Source organism: Thalassophryne amazonica, chromosome 22 (genome assembly GCF_902500255.1).
Source record: "Thalassophryne amazonica chromosome 22, fThaAma1.1, whole genome shotgun sequence".
NCBI lineage: Eukaryota > Metazoa > Chordata > Actinopteri > Batrachoidiformes > Batrachoididae > Thalassophryne > Thalassophryne amazonica.
In genome coordinates, this window is record NC_047124.1 from 3368189 (window position 1) to 3385882 (window position 17694).

The 17694-nt window shown below is 42.6% G+C and overlaps 1 protein-coding gene across 2 annotated transcripts in view; it reads right to left on the reverse strand.

The window, feature by feature from the left end:
* The window catches only part of LOC117504382, a 55074-nt gene extending 37634 nt beyond the window's left edge, over positions 1-17440 (reverse strand). For both annotated transcript variants that reach the window (XM_034163852.1, XM_034163851.1), the window contains exons 1-3: positions 17260-17440; positions 9150-9226; positions 4808-4868 (exon numbers count right to left, since the gene is read on the reverse strand). In XM_034163852.1, the coding sequence (XP_034019743.1) occupies positions 4808-4868; positions 9150-9226; positions 17260-17422 (301 nt within the window). In that variant the 5' untranslated portion in view covers positions 17423-17440. The remainder of the gene's footprint in view (positions 1-4807; positions 4869-9149; positions 9227-17259) is intronic.
* Between the last annotated feature and the right edge of the window lie 254 nt (positions 17441-17694).

The following is a 17694-nucleotide window of genomic DNA, read 5'->3' on the forward strand; positions in this document are numbered from 1 at the left end:
TCTTAACCGATCAACTGTCTTCAATGCAAATGTTGTCACTCGCGTGTTTTCTCCACCCTCCAAGTTAAAATGGGCTCGCTGAACCCATTATTCACCAACACAATCGCCAAGTTGAACTGCTCGCACTTTCACCACTGGGGAGACACGCTGCACACTGGGCAGCCTGTGGAGACCGCGTGACCTCAGGCGTGACCTCTCTACGACCTTCAATTGACCCCCTAAGCCTTCTTGTGCACAGGCAGCTGACCGTGCCTTTGACCTCCATGAGGTCAAAGCACATAAGCCGTCATCAAGACCGTCAGGGTGACGTCTTGTTTTTCACGCGCGGAGGTCCTTAGTTGAACAGACTCGACTTTAAACGTGAAGGAGCGTCAGCGCAACACTGAAGCAACAAACCCAGAATCATGAGGAATTCTGGGCCATTTGGCAGCAGCAGACGGGCAGAAACTGTTTCAGGGTCCACGTTTCGTCTGTGAGGTCTTTAAAATCAAACGTCGTCACATTAACCCTCTGAACTCTTTAAGTATTTACAGGCGTGTTTTTGCTCTTCAGACACTGTTTAACTCAGTGTGGCTCAGTTTTCAGTGCACTGCAAGTCCTGCACCTCTACGGAAACAGCACAATCCCAGCTGTGAGCAGGAAGAACTCAAAACTGTATTTTGTAGTTTTCATTAATTTACATAATAAAAAAGTTAGATGGACTATATAAGCATAATTTCTTTTCTCCATTTAGTTTAGTTTTTATCACGTGACTGTGAGTCTGAGTCCAGTCATTCCAGACTGACTGCTTCCTTTGAGAAATTTTCACTTTTTCAGAGGATCTGGATTGAAAAAGTTTATTTTGGCTAAATTTTAAACACCTGCATCATAAAGTGATTTAAATGAAATATCACTATTTTATATGTTTATATAAAGATAGAAACAAAAATATCAAAATATAATTTTAAGTTTAGATATAGAAACAGAAATATCAAAATATCACTATTTTAAATTTAGTTTAAGCACGCTGGCTTAGTGGTTAGCACTGTTACACACAGTAAGAAAGTCATGGGACTGATTCCCACCTGTGGCCTGTTTGTGTGGAGTTTGCATGTTCTCCTTGTGTTTGAGTGGGTTTCCTCCGGGTACTCTGCCTTCCTCCCGTAGCCAAAGAGACGCAGGTTAGATGAACTGAAAACTTTAAATTGTCCATAGGTGTGAATGCGTTTGTTTGTCTGCAGGTGGCTCTGCGACAGACTGGCATCCTGCCTCATGCCCTATGACTGCTGGGATAGGCTCCAGCCCCCCATGACCCTTAATCTGAGTAAGTGGGTATAGAAAATGGATGGATGGATAAATATAGGAACAGAAATATCACTATTCTAAGTTTAGATAAAAATAGAAATAGAAATATCACTATTTTAAGTATAGCTTAGTATAGAAACAAAAATATAAAAAAAAATCTCTTTTAAGTTTAGATAAAAAAAAGAAATATTGAAATATTACTATTTTAAGTTTAGATAAATATAGAATTAGAAATACCGAAATATCACTATTTTAAGTTTAGGTAAATATAGAAATAGAAACATCAAAATATCACTATGTTAAGTTTAGATAAAAATAGAAATATCAAAATATTACTATATTTAGAGAAATACAAATATCAATATATCACTATTTCAATTTTAGATAAAAATATAAATATTGAAATATCACTATTTTAACTAGATAAAAATAGAAATATTGAAACATCAGAATTTTAAGTTTAGATAAATACAGAAATATCAAAATATCACAATTGTTTATGGTTATTCTGCTGAAAGTGTTCAGCACACATGGTTAGTTCAAGGATCGTGAGAAATGAGGAAGACCGACTATAATTTCTATTTTTACGGTGATGAATAGTGTAATTTTGGCACTTTGTCTTTTGAAAAACATGTCTTTCAAACCTGCCAGAGGGTTGTGGGGTTTAAAGGATTAATTAATGCAATTATGATGTAATCATGCTACATTATACAAAATGGCTAATTACCCTTTTACCGCCCTTGGAACGCGGGGAAGAGCATATTATAATTAGACCTGTCAGCCTACAAAAGTAAAAACTTTTCGGATCCACATCCCCAGAAAACGGTATCAGTTTTTTTTTTAATTCTTTATGAACGACAGATAGGAGAGAGTTTTGTCTTCAGTCTTCAGCTGGTAAGGTTGGGTCTGTAAATCCAGCCAGGTGGGGGTCCGGCTGTAGACTCTATTAGTAATAACAATATTATACGAGTATTATATGATATATGACTAAATACTAAATAATAATATTTTAAAGGATGCGAACAAGCCGTATAATATGATCTGGAAGAACTGATGTGGATCTATGGAGTAGACTTTTTACAGATTTACGCGTCATAATTCAGCCGTTGTGTCCATGTTAATCCGTCAGGTGACTCAGGTCTGGGAGCTGGAGCTGGTGCCACATCTTGTCTCATCCACCACAGAACCGTCTCAAGTGCAGGATGGCAACCACCCAGATAGACAACAGGCCATCCTCACCTCGCTAAACTAACCACCTATCTGCTGCAGGCAGGTGAACCGTGGGCGTGTTCTTGACCTTCTCCAGCTGCTGGAGTCCTCCACACTGAGGACCCTGCCTGCTGGACCAGGACCAGAGAAACACACCACACGGTCAACATGTCACAGATGTTCTCTGATGCTGCAACTGATCCTCCTCATCTGAGTCGCTGGAGGCAGCCGCTCGTATCACATGAAGTCATTCCAGTGGTACTCAAGGTTCCTCCAAGGAGACCTGGTACCAAAGACATCCAGTCGTCACCTTGGCTTCACAGCCACACGGTAAGACAGGAAGTACTGGACCTTGGTTTTCACCCATGCTACCATGTCAGGTAAACAAATGGCCGTCTTTAATCTCCTACACTGAAGATTAAAGTTGAGAGAGTTTCCACGCTGCCATCAGTGTGGGCGAATGAGAAATCAGACTTTCTAAATGGTCCAAAGGCTGACACGTGTGTTTCTGAAGTGATGGATGGTCTGCAGCAGCATCCTCTCCATCACTTTGAGGTCCATTAGCATTACAGCACCATGACTGATTCTGGACCAGCCGGAGAGCAACGCAGCGGCTCCTGCTGACGGATGTGGTCAAATGAAGGTGACGGCAGAAGAGCTTCTCGCTCAAAGGTGAGTCCTCATTTCCATCTGCTGAAAGTACCTCTGGGATATTTTTTTTCTTCTTCTTCTCCTTCTTTGCAGTGTTTGTGGTCGGGACTTTAAGCGCTGCCTGCCAAACATCACTCATGAATGTAGATGAGTCCGCGGCACAGGTGAAGGTGATACGGCGAGCCAGCTGGCCCTCGCGAGGATTAACAGGCTTAAGTGTACCGGAGGCAAAAGAAGGCCAAACACAGCGCTGACAGCGAGGAGACAATGGCTCCTAAAAACCAGAGCTGACAGGGACTGAGTGGGCTTTTACTGGATCACATGCTAATGGTGAAGACGGCCTCTTGTATTGATTAAGACTCGCTGTTATGGCCTCTTAAGGGGCAGCGCTGAATTTAACAAGGAGGTGGAACCTCATAGCAGAGCAGACATCGTGAGGAGCACCATGTTCTCCAGAGTATAAGTCTGGTTTTGGTGTTTTTTACTCGTTAGGAGGTCTTGCAACTTATATACTGAAAAATCACATGTTAATTAATTCATAACAATAATAATAACTATGTTACTTATTGCTTTCCCAGGCACTAAAAGCACTAAATGAAATAAATCCCAGTAATAATAAAATAATAAATGGAAAAAAAAATAAGTACACAATGCAAAAAAAAACAAACACTAAAATTAAAGAGCTGATTTAAAAAAAAATCTAATCAAATCATATATTTATTGCTGTATGATTTCTAAACTGCATCAAATATCCAATATGTTGTCCAACATGTTTATTTGTCCAGCTTGGCTTATATATGGGGGGATTTAACAGCCCTTATGTTACACACCACAGGCTGAGGGCTTCCTGCATAAATCCACCTTTCACTTCTCCATCCACATCCAGATGAAAATTTATTTTGCCCAAACTATTTTAAATAATATAGAATATGTTGTCCAACATGTTTATTTTTGGAATTTAAAAGTCCTTATGTTAAGTAACAACACAGCCTGTGATGTGCACGTGTGCTACAGTTTCTGTATGTTGTTAAACTCGCCTCCATGCTGTATTACAAACTGAGCTCCACATACAGGAAAAGGTTTTTTTTCTCTTCATAATGCATTTTTTGACTTGTTCTACTTATACTTTGGAAAATACGACATTTTATGCATGTGTTATTTGTACATAAATAGTAAATCGAGCATTTTGTCCAAGTGCACCCCAGGAGGTGCAGTTGGACAAACCCAGGAGGTTCTCAGGGAGCTGCTCGTCTGATGTGGAATCAAACAGAGGACCCTCTGGTAACAAGCCCAGTGTTTGCAGGGAATAATCTCATCATCACATGCATGATAGAAATTGGGAGCAGGTGCAGTTAAGTTAAGTGTAGCTTTAGATGATCTTGTTTGTTAGTTTCTTTCAGTTTCAAAGCTGAGGTCCACTGACCACCAAAACCACGACTTCTTGTCTTTCGTACTCCAAATGGGTCATTATCCTTGGAAATATGTCACATCATGGGAACTCCAGAAGCTCCAGATTAATGTTCACTGAGTCACTTTAAGGGACAGAGTCTGATGACTGTGTTTTCTGCAGTATAAGTGGCAGGACCTCCCACACAAGCAAAAACCCTGTGATTTATACTCTGGAAAAGGACACAAAGATAATCTGAGGAACAGAACATATTACATGATGGTCTCCCGTCTGAGGTCCACGATGCAGGTGATCCACAGCTTCCACCAGAGTGTTCCTGCAAAAAAGGGGGACTTATTTAAACTGTCGTGTTAAATAAGAAGTACGTAAATAAGTTAAAAATGCTGCTGGATGTCACTTTACAAAATTATGTGACAGCTTTACAAAAAAATCTGCTTCACTGAAGAATAAACTGTTTCATTTGTAGTCGGTAATTTAAAAAAAGCACAAGCACATTCACGTTGTCAAGAACATCTGTAATTTCCCTCTGGGATTAATAAAGTATCTCTCTATCTATCTATCTAAGTATCTATCTATCTATCTGTTCTACCCAAGCAACAACCTCCAGTGCAGAAATATGAAGCCAATGTGGAAGTGCTAAATCTTGCAGTTCCTTGAACAGCCATTTGAAGCTGTCTCCAAAAGTGTGTCAAACCTCATTGAACCCTATGTTAAAATGTCCAACTTTACAACTTTAGAATGATTAAGAGGTTTTACATTGTCATCTGACAGTTAATAATCACATTATTAGTGTGAAGTTCGCTGATCCACAGCAGGATTGTTTTCCACCGGCGCGGCTCCACCGAGGCCCGAGGCGCCAGCGCACATCCACCGGCGCGGCTTCACCTGAAGCCCGAGGCGTCAGTGCAGTTCCACCGGCGCAGCTTTACCGAGGCCCGAGGCGCCAGCGCGGAGTTATCTGACCATGGGTCCAAAGAAGGCACTGACGGCGGAGGAGGGAGACGATATCAAGAAGTCCCTGGACGTTTTGTCTGAGGAAATCTCTGTTGTTAAAATGCAGCAGAAATCCATTATGGAGCTGGTGGAAGAAGTGAAGGCTCTCCGGATCCAGAATGCCGAGAAAGACCGGCGTCTGGTGTACCTGGAGAACCGTGTTGCTGAGTTGGAACAGTACACAAGGATGAACGACGTTATTATTACAGGAATTCATATTAAACCTCGAACCTACGCACGGGCGGTGTCAGAAGACAGCGGAGGGAAGGCCAGTGAGCAGGAGGCCAGCTCAGTGGAACAACAGGTGGCTGACTTCCTGCAATCTAAAGGTATTCAAATGGACTGTAATAACATTGAAGCGTGCCACCCCCTGCCCAGGAGAGAGGATGGAGACAGGCGAGCAGTTAGAATGAGGTTTGTCAACAGAAAACATAAAATGGCATTGTTAAAACAGGGATTCATCAATGAACATCTGACCAAAAGAAACGCAGACATCGCCAGGAAAGCTCGTTTCTTAAAAAAGCAGGGAAAAATTCAACAGACATGGACATCCAACTGCAAAACATTCATCAAACTGAACGGAACACCAGAACAAGAGAAGGTTATGGTAATCAGGAACATCGAGGATCTGGACAAATACGACCAATAAGGTATGAGGACACAAACACATCACAACACCATGACACAGACCAGAGGAACCTATTCATCTACTACATCATCTACATCTGGAGACAAGAAGGATATAACTCACAGGATTGCTGATCATGGAAAACTAGAACTGAGAACATTTAAATACAGAGACCACAATGTACTGGACTTGGAGCACGATATAGACCCGGACAATAATTTCTTCTCAAATATCAATGACAGTTGTTGCTATTATACAGATGAACAGTTTAATCGGATCATTAAAACGGATAACAAATTATCAATAATCCATTTCAACAGCAGAAGTCTATATGCAAACTTTAACAACATTAAAGAATATTTAAGTCAATTTAAAAAAATATTTAACATAATTGCTATATCAGAAACATGGATCAATGAAGATAAAGGAATGGATTTTGAACTGGATGGATATGAATTTAACTGTGTAAACAGAAAGAATAAGAGTGGAGGAGGAGTGGCTGTGTATGTGGATAAGAACATGGATTATAAAATAGTAGACAATATGACAAATTTAAGGGGGGGATTTGCAGGAGTTACTGAGGAGGATCAGTATAGAAATGGGAAAATTGAAAATATGGTTTGACAGAAAGAAATTATCATTAAACTTAAGTAAAACAAAATACATGTTATTTGGCTATTGTAATACAGACATACAGGTTCAGTTACAAGTCGAGGGGGTAGATATTGAAAGGGTACATGAAAATAAGTTTCTGGGGGTGATAACAGATGATAAGATAAACTGGAAGACTCATATAAAACATATACAAAGTAAACTGTCAAGAAGCATTTCAGTTCTAAACAAAGCGAAACATATTCTGGACCACAACTCACTCCGCATTCTTTACTGCTCACTGGTTTTACCATATTTGCAGTACTGTGCAGAGGTATGGGGTAATACTTATAAAGGTACAACACAATCACTATCAGTAATGCAGAAAAGAGCTATAAGAATTATTCATAATACTGGCTATAGAGATCATACAAATCCACTATTTTTACAATCCAAATTCTTAAAATTCACAGACTTGGTTCATTTTCATACAGTACAAATCGTGTATAAAGCAATAAACAATTTACTTCCAGCAAATATTAAAAATATGTTTTTTAACAGATCAGGGGATTGCAGTCTGAGGGGGAAATTTAATTGGCAGTTGGGTAACATTAGCTATGCTGATAGTGCTTCTGCTACTGAGGGTATTTTTTTTAAAGCCATCTGCTTCAAGCTTGTTAGCCTCAGCTAGTGTGATAACGTGAGACAGCCTGGGATTAATGCTTCCCACCCAGGTCACGCCTATCTTGATTATGCCCCACCCCTTTACAAATTTATGGGATGGATGAGAATTATGCAGAGTCAGGTGCTGCCAAAATGGCAACACCTAAAACCAGCCCACTTGAGTTTCAAACCCAGTGTCACAGACTGAACGTTCCACCCCTCTTAAAAATCGGTCCGCCCTGCCTTCATTGTGCATGTGTCATTTGGAGCCACAGCAGTACTCTGAGTCTGAGTCTCTACACCCAAAGCAATCAAGGAGAATAATGGGATTATTAACCATCAGATGACAAAGTAAAACCTCTTAAATCATTCAAAAGTCGGATTTAAGCAGAAATGAGACGATAATCGGTGAGTCGCTACTGAAGGATTGGAATGATGGAGGTGCAGTAAACACATCAGCAGCAGCTCCTCTGGCTGTTGCACTCTGATCACTTCTTCCGTCTTTTATGATGAAATAATGCTGAATTTATGTGGAAATGATTGTTGTAGAAAAGCTTCAGATATCTGTGGCTGAGACAGATGATGACTGGAGGCAGTTTGAAGCAGAAACGAGGTGAAAATCAGTGGACAGCGGCTGATGACGCATGTGTGGTGAAGGCAGGGTGGACCGATTTTTAGGGGGGACCGTTTGGTCGGTGACACTGGGCTTCAGAAACACTACAGGGTGATGTCACGGAGAACTGGCAGGCGTGTAGCTAGCTCCTGCACGCGATGAGCTTGTTTACATCCAAAACAATAGATTCTGATAATGCAGTGGTCTCCAAACTATTCCAGAAAAGGCCGAGAGGGTGCAGGTTTTCTTTGCAGCCACTGACTTCAGCAGGTGATTTCACTGATTAACATCTGTTTGAACAAGTGAGATGAGTTCATTAGTGAAATCACCTGCTGAAGTCAGTGGCTGCAAAGAAAACCTGCACCCTCTCGGCCCTTTCTGGAATAGTTTGGAGACCACAGTGATAACGTGTTGATCGTCACCATCGTAAGCCGCAGCATAACAACAAACAGCAGAGTGCATCGCTCGCTGCGCCGAGGTGCTTCATCTAAATGTCTGCATGAATCCTGCTCTGAACACTCGGCTCATCGTTGTGGTTCTCTGTAACTGTGGGGGTGGGGGGGGGCTCATTCATGCTTTTCATGGGTTCGCTCTCATCTGTCATAAAGGGGAGATTAATTGTAATCATGTGGAGCACCTGCATCCATTCCGCTGCAGCGCCACATGCATGCACCCCGTTCACCCCGTGACCCCTTGACCCCCATCTGATCTGAGCAGCGGTGCGTCCTCTAAAAGAATCCCTTCTATTTGTGTTTGGGCGTGTAGCTGAGCACGCCCCCCCTCATGCTGCACGCTCCCATACAGTCGTGCCCCCCCCACCGGAGCCTGTGACTGATTAACGGCACACCTGCTGCATGCTGCGTGTCCTCTGTTATAGTCTCCCTCCCAGTGATCAAGAACAGTTTGGGTCGTCTTACCGGGGCGACGGCTACAAATGCACGCGGTCTGACTTTATAAATGGGGGTCTTTGTGTGCGCGTTTGAGGTTATTGTCTGTCAGGAGTTGATTCTGGAAGGTCTTAGTGTTTACTCATTGTGAGGTGCAGCCTTGCTTTGGGAGGAAGTCTGATAGATGGACAGTGTGTGTGTGTGGGGGGGGGGGGCACTCACTGATTTGCTTTCGTCCACTTTCCTCATGGAGTCACATCTTTCAGAGACGGAGCTGGCAGATGGGGGCCTGGAAGCACCTGACAACCCACACAGAGCGCAGCATCAAGTCAAAGACTCGGGGACAAAGTCACAGGCGTGCACGTGCGTCCATGCACTTGTGTGTACACACACTTACATGCATTTGTCTTTTGTTCTTGGTCGTGTATGTAGATATGAGTAATGCATGTTAGTCCCAATTCTGGCTCCTAATCTCTGAGTAAATAATTGTGGACATGGAGCAGCGAGCACCTGCACAGCAGGTGCAAACACACAGACGGAGCCTCCAGGGTCCATGTGTTCACTGCTATTTCAACCATTTCAGACCCAGAAATTGACTGCAGGACGCTCAGAGGACAACGGCGCTCGATGGAGCAGATTAACAAACAGCAAAATCAAGATTTATGCTGCACTCGAATCGAAAGAGTGAAACAGATCGGCTATTCAAGTTCCAAATCAGGAACTCGGACAGCACCGATCTGATGTCACAGCAACATGGCGGGTTTTACGTACTAAACATATGTGACAGGTCTGGACTTAGTTGTGGATCTTGGTGTTGCTCTCAGTATGGTGGTGGGTCGCAAACACGTGACAATTCCCCTCCCAAGATGCCGGATGAAAATATGGTAGAAAGGAGGGAGTCCTCTTCCCAAGCAGATGGACCGGAATGCATTTAGATCAATTAATAGAATTAATGACTTCTGATGTGCAATCGAACGCAGCATCAATCTGATTAAACAGCAAAACTGAATGATTTCACCCTCTTACATCCCCAAAGCAGAAAAAGCTGAGACAGTTTGAAAAATGAGAAGAGGGAGAAAAAAAAAGCAAAAATCTCTCACACACACACACACACACACACTAAATTTCAGGCTGGAAACAGATTCCAAAAAAAAAAAACCGAAAAAAAAAAAAAAAAACACACAAGTTGGGACAGGATCATTTTATTCTAAATATACAGTCAGGATTTTACAGCCAGTTTTCTTGAGACACGTGAACATTTCCAAGTCTTGGACTTCATTTCCATCAATCATGAAGAAATATAAACAGTGTAGTTCTGTAGGAGGCAGTTCTCAAAAATAAATGAGTGGCAATGCTGGAAGGAGACGAGTGAGGGAAGCCACCAAGACCACAACAGCTCTGACACAGTTACAGGTTTCTGTGGATGTCCGCGGAGAAACTGGGAAAGGTGCGACATCTACCTGTTCCAGAGCTTCATGTTGGGGTATTATAGTGCTTTTTTTGTGGATGTCACATTTATTCACAGCTAGTCGGCTGCCACACGTGTCTGGTCACTCCGCCAACCAACCCTACGTTATTCCCACACATACATTTGAGTTTGTTGAATAATTTCTATTTAATAGATTACATTCCAGATTCAATAATCCTGGGCCAGTTAAGGAATTCCACCCCGTCCATCAGTGCACATGTCACGTGTCATTTCTACATAACCATTTGGTGAAATGTTATGAAGTTTGGAATACTGAGTGGGGACAGTCCTGTCCTCCTTTCACCATCATTCAGCACTCTACTGCCACCAGTGGGTCAATTTTGGCAGCATTTTTACTCCTGAAACATCTTAACCCTCTGGGGTCCGAGGGCATTTTTTGGACACTTTACTCGCCTGGCATAAATGTTTTATTATTGCTGTTAACAGCTCTCCCTACATCCCACAATCAAGTTTTATGTCTTTTTTTTCAGGACAACCTGTGCTTTCAGAATATATATGTTTTTGTTGTGTTTTATAAGTGTAATAAAGGTTTACAATCAAAAATAGGCAAGGAAAAAAATAAAGTGAAAAATAATTTTCCACACACATTTATTCAAAACACACAGCAAACTATAATAAACAACTGTTTTGACACTTTATAAAGGTAATTTGAGGTCTTGTGTGAAAGACTGCCCAACAAAAAGGTTCAAACAATAAACACAAATGCACATTTTGAACAATATAACTCAGCCACATGGGGTGTGCAGCCAGTACATTCTGAGTGCCGGTCCCAAGTCCGGATAAATGAGGAGGGTTGCGTCAGGAAGGGCATACGGCGTAAAACAAGCCAACCCAACTATGCAGACTAAGAATCGAATTTCCATACCGGATCGGTCGCGGCCTGGGTTAACAACGTTCGCCACCAGTGCTGTTGCCCAACAGGGTGCCGGTGGAAATTGGGCTACTGCTGGGCGAAGACGACGAAGAAGAGGAGAACATTTCTACAAACAGCGGGAGAAGAAGAAAAGTAGAAGGGTGGAAATGAGAGTGGGGACTTTGAATGTTGGTAGTATGACTGGTAAAGGGAGAGAGCTGGCTGATATGATGGAGAGGAGAAAGGTAGACATATTGTGTGTGCAAGAGACCAAGTGGAAGGGAAGTAAGAGCAGGAGCATCGGCGATGGGTATAAGTTGTTGTACCATGGTGAGGACAGGAAGAGAAATGGTGTAGGGGCCATTTTAAAGGAAGAGTATGTTAAACGTGTGTCGGAGGTTAAGCGAGTGTCTGATAGGGTGATGAGTGTGAAGTTGGAAATTGAAGGGGTGATGATGAATATCATCAGTGCATATGCCCCACAGGTAGGTTGTGAGATGAAGGAGAAAGAAGATTTCTGGAGTGTGTTAGATGAGGTGGTGGAGAGTGTGCCCAAGCATGAAAGAGTGGTGATAGGAGCGGCTTCAATGGCCATGTTGGTGAAGGGAACAGAGGTGATGAGGAAGTAATGGGTAGATATGGTATCAAGGATAGGAATGGGGAAGGACAGATGGTAGTTGATTTTGCAAAAAGGATGGAAATGGCTGTGGTGAATACCTACTTTAAGAAAAGGGAGGAGCACAGGGTGACATATAAGAGTGGAGGAAGGTGCACACAGGTGGATTACATTCTTCATAGGAGGTGCAAGCTAAAAGAAATCAGAGACTGTAATGTGGTGGCAGGAGAGAGTGTCGTTAGACAGCATAGGATGGTTGTTTGTAGGATGAATTTAGAGGTAAAGAAGAAGAAGAGAGTGAGAGCTCAACAAAGGATCAGATGGTGGAAGCTGAAGGAGGAAGACTGTTGTGTGAAATTTAGCGAGCAGGTGAGAGAAGCACTGGTTGGAGGGGAAGCAATTTTGTACAACTGGAAAAGTACTGCAGATGTGGTGAGGGAGACAGCTAGGGCAGTACTGGGTATGACATCTGGACAGTGGAAGGAAGACAAGGAGACTTGGTGATGGACTGAAGAAGTCCAGGAAAGCATAAGGAGAAAGAGGTTGGCGAAAAAGTTTTGGGATAGTCATAGAGATGAAGAAAGTAGACGGGAGTACAAGGAGATGCAGTGTAAGGCGAAAAGAGAAGTGGCAAAAGTGAAGGAAAAGGCATATTGTGAGCTGTACAAGAAGTTGAATAGTAAGGAAGGAGAAAAGGACTTGTACCGATTGGCCAGACAAAGGGACAGAGCTGGAAAGGATGTGCAGCAGGTTAGGGTGGTAAAAGATGCACATGGTAATGTGCTGACAAGTGAGGAGTGTGTGCTGAGAAGGTGGAGGGAATATTTTGAAGAGCTGATGAATAAAGAAAATGAGCGAGAGAAAAGGTTGGATGACGTGGTGACAGTAGATCAGGAAGTACAAGAAATTAGTAAGGAAGAAGTGAGGGCTGCTATGAAGAGGATGAAAAGTGGAAAGGCAGTTGGTCCAGATGACATTCCAGTGGAGGCATGGAAATGTCTAGGAGAGATGGCAGTAGAGTTTCTAACCAGATTGTTTAATAAAATCTTGGAAAGTGAGAGGATGCCTGAGGAGTGGAGACGAAGTGTGCTGGTTCCTATTTTCAAGAACAAGGGTGATGTGCAGAGCTGCAGTAACTACAGAGGCATAAAGTTGATCAGCCACAGCATGAAGTTATGGGAAAGAGTAGTAGAAGCTAGGCTTAGAAAACAGGTGATCTGTGAGCAGCAATATGGTTTCATATTGAGAAAGAGCACTACAGATGCAATGTTTGCTCTGAGAATACTGTTGAAGTACAGAGAAGGCAGGAAAGAGTTACACTGTGTGTTTGTGGACTTAGAAAAAGCTTATGACAGGGTGCCAAGAGAAGAGCTGTGGTATTGTATGAGGAAGTCTGGAGTGGCAGAGAAGTATGTTAGGGTAGTGCAGGACATGTACAAGAATAGTGTGACAGCTGTGAGATGCGCAGTCGGAATGACAGACTCATTCAAGGTGGAGGTGGGATTACACCAAGGATCAGCTCTGAGTCCTTTCTTGTTCGCAGTGGTTATGGACAGGTTGACGGATGAGATCAGACAGGAGTCCCCATGGACTATGATGTTTGCAGATGACATTGTAATCTGTAGTGAGAGTAGAGCGCAAGTTGAGTCTAGTCTGGAGAGGTGGAGATGTGCTTTGGAGAGAAGGGGAATGAAAGTCAGTAGAAGCAAGACTGAGTACATGTGTGTGAATGGGAGGGAGCCCAGTGGAACAGTGCAGTTACAATGAGTAGAAGTGACGAAAGTAATGGAGAGTGTGGTAAAGAGGTGAAGAAGAGAGTGCAGGCAAGGTGGAGTGGGTGGAGAAAGGTGGCAGGAGTGATTTGCGACCGAAGAATATCAGCAAGAGTGAAGGGGAAGTTTACAAGACAGTAGTGAGACCAGCTATGTTGTACGGCTTAGAGACGGTGGCACTAACAAAAAGACAGGAGGCAGAGCTGGAGGTGGCAGAGCTGAAGATGTTGAGATTCTCTTTGGGAGTAACAAGAATGGACAAGATTAGGAATGAACATATCAGAGGGACAGCTCAGGTGGGACGGTTTGGAGACAAAGTCAGAGAGGCGAGATTGAGATGGTTTGGACATGTGCAGAGGAGGGACCCAGGGTATATAGGGAGAAGGATGCTGAGGATGGAGGCACCAAGAAGAGGGGGGGCCAAAGAGGAGGTTTATGGATGTGTTGAAGGACGACATGCAGGTGGTTGGTGTGACAGAGGAAGATACAGAGGACAGGGTGAGATGGAAACGATTGATCTGCTGTGGTGCCCCCTAACGGGAACAGCCGAAAGACAAAGAAGAAGAAGAAGCACATTTTAACAATATATACAAAATGGTCTATGCGTTTTGTTGTCCATTGATATGGTAAACAGTGCTTTACACAGAGAAAGCAACAGAGTTATCCAGTAACATTCACATGCAAACTAGTGGAGCAATCTTGATAGTTACACACTCTTTGTTTGAGCACGTGAGATTGTCATCAGAGGCTCTCTATGTGCTCCTGCTTTCACTGATTGCTGTGCGTAATGGCGCAGGGCACACTGAGTATGTACTTATAGTATGTACTCATTGGAGCACCCAGGAGGCTATTCAAATGGGCCAACTAGTAACATATCACTCCTGAAAACGATCTTTGGCTTTTCATGTGAGGTAAATCTGCCCTACGATTGGATTTTGGAAAACCATGTGACGGTGAACCAATTCTGATTGGACACTCACATTGCACACGTCATCACACAGCTTCTATGAGGAGTACAAAGATGGCCGATGGCTGGCTTAAAAGTCCACGGAGTTAACTTTTCAGCAAAAAGAAAAAAAAAAAGTAAGTTTCTATCTCATATCATTAAAAAGTTATTTATAACTTAGTAAAGCTTGGTCTTAGCCGTCGTATACCATAACCATAACCATATGACAAACTACTGTTAGTTTTGTTTTGTCCTGACTTCATGGACATTGGCCTCGTTGATCTTCACACTTCTATCGATACAGACGTTTGATTTTTCAAACCGTTTGTTACAGCCAATTGAAATCTGCAGCGATGCCATCAAACAGAAAGTGAGGTCATATCTCAGAGACACTGATGCATCAAAACCAACCTTGGATCAGTTTGGAGCCCCGTGGTGAGGAAGAGAAGTAAGACCTCTGTAGGTCCTGGCACATACTGTTATCAGTGCTGATCCCCAGTTTCTGTATCGTGAGGTGGTTGAGTCCATGAATCCTCCTGGATGTGACACGGCCACACCCCCCACCCGGGCCCCAACCGAGGCTGGTGCCCATTTTTACATCTGGGTGGACTGAGATTTGCCCAGGGACACAGACAGATAGTGTGACTGGGAATCAAACCCAACTCCTCATATCATCTGAGAAAGCACAAAAAGCCGTCATTTAACCTGGAGGGAATATCAGTTGCATCCGTGCTTTTGTGACATTTAGGAATTCATCACATTCCTCTTAAACATGATCCTCTTTGAGTCTCGGTCACAGGTGTTTGACACTTGGGTCTAAGTGTCTTCAGCCCCACGAGTTGGACTTCCCCAGTTAATGATCCACTGCAGCGATTTGATCTTTATTAATATGCCACATCCTGATATCCCAATAAACCTTTCCTCTGAGGCGTAACGAGCTTCCGCGCCTCCTGGGAGAAGCAGTTAAGAGCCGGCGGCGCAGATTACAGGCCACGCCATGCCATAAAGCCACGGCTGACTCTGAAGGCCGGTCGCGAGCCTACGATGTCATGTTTTTCCCCCTCGTCTGGGTGATGTGTGTTGGCTACAGACACACACACACACACCTGTCTGACTCCCCCCTGTTATCAAAGTGACGGTTTTTCTGCTTATCAAACGACCTGGTTCAAACTGTCAGAGAGATTTGTTCCAGCGGTGAGTTGACACTGTAAACTGTGATTGTTTGTATGGAGGCAGAAAGGCAAATAAACGCGTATGTAAATCACTAATCAATTACACGCCGCTTCTTCTACTTGTCACGTAGACGGCCGCTTCAAAGGATCAGCGTGCTGCTGAGGCGTCGCAGCGTAGAAAGGATTTCTAATGTTTGAAGATGAACTTCCTCTTTTCTACCTGACAATAAAACGCTGCTTTGATCCAAAGCTTCGGAGTGTTTTTGTTGGATTCAAAGAAATATGGCGAAATATGAATATTTTCTCAGACTAAACCCATGTGTGAGCTTTAAAGAGACAGAAAATACAGGTATTGATATCTGAAAGTAGCTTATGTAACATAAAGCTTCTGAAAGTGACACAACATAATGGCCTCAGTTTTACAGAAATATTTAACATAATTTCTTTCAGACATAAATTTTATGCTGTTAATCCTCAATTCTAACTCTAAATGTTGTTTGCGATCACAAACAAATGGAATGAGATTTGATTAATTTCTCCTTAACACAAACAGTAAGGAATGCCAAATGGCGTGGTCTTCATTCAGCCACTAGGTGGCAACAAATCCCAACATTAAATCCTGCAGTACAAAGTTTGAAAGTTTTCACGTTCTAAAGTTGTTACGTTCACATGGTATGTTGACGGAGAAAATAACATAAAATCTTGAATCCATTTAATGATTTTATTTTAACAAAAGGGAACAATTAGAAATGCTGTTACACAAGTGCAAAATGTTTTTGAATTTTAAAATTTTATTTTATCTATAAATGTATTCTATTTTTATGAGACTATGAGAACATTGTATAATATTAATAAAGTCAACAATAAAGCTACTATTGGGCAATTCCACGGTAACGGAATTATAATCTGGCCATATTACTGTTGACCATTAAACATTTGCTGTGATTGTAATTCTGTTACTGCAGAATTATCCTACAATAGGACCACTAATTCTTTGAATTACTTTGTTGTGCTGAAAATGTGTTTTTAATTTGGTTTGTGTCGTTGAATATAAAAACAACATTGTGAATAAATAAATGCTGCCGCCATATTAAATCCAAAGGCAAGAAAAAAATCATCATTTTACATCTATAAACCTGGGAGTGTTACGTCGATCCAAATGTTGGTATCACGGGTGTCAAACCAGGGCCCAGGACAAACATCTCAACAAACCTGGACTCTGAGGAGCAGCTAGTGAGACAGAGCTCCAGACAGACACATGAGTGTTCCGGTTGGAGACACTAAAACACAAAAAGTCCTTTATGGAAGACAGTGGAATTTTGTGGACAAATGGTCCTGGAAGAAAAATTCCTACCATATGACACCACAAAAGGATTCAAACTGTCCTCTTTGGGCTGGCTGGTGTCTCTCAGGTGTTCTGATGTTATCAACATGTCATCTGTGAGTCGTTGGCACGTGATGACCTCACCATTCATTTGCTCTACCTGCTGAAGTCGATCCTGGTACGTCCTGCATCCAGTCCTCCAGCGGGCACATTAAGTCTTCCTCATCAAGGTGACCCGGCAGGGTTTCTGGGTCTGGTCGGTCCAGAAGGAGCAGCTGGACACGAGACATGGCGCCCAGATTTCCAGACTCACAGCCCACCATCAGCGCCGCCAGGCCTGGAGACAAGTCTGCAGGTGACACGACAAAACCTGGACTCAACAGAATGACGGGTTTCTCATCGGAATCACAAGTTTTCTGCTGTGAAGAACAGAAGAAATGGATTTTTCACAGCATTTTGTGGCTGTTCATCATCATAATAAAACTCTTATTTTAACCTTTAAGACAGCACAAAGTTCAAATGAATCACTGCAAAAGCTACAAAAGACAGGAAATTTTATAACAAGAAAAAAAATGCATGCTAAATAAACAAACGA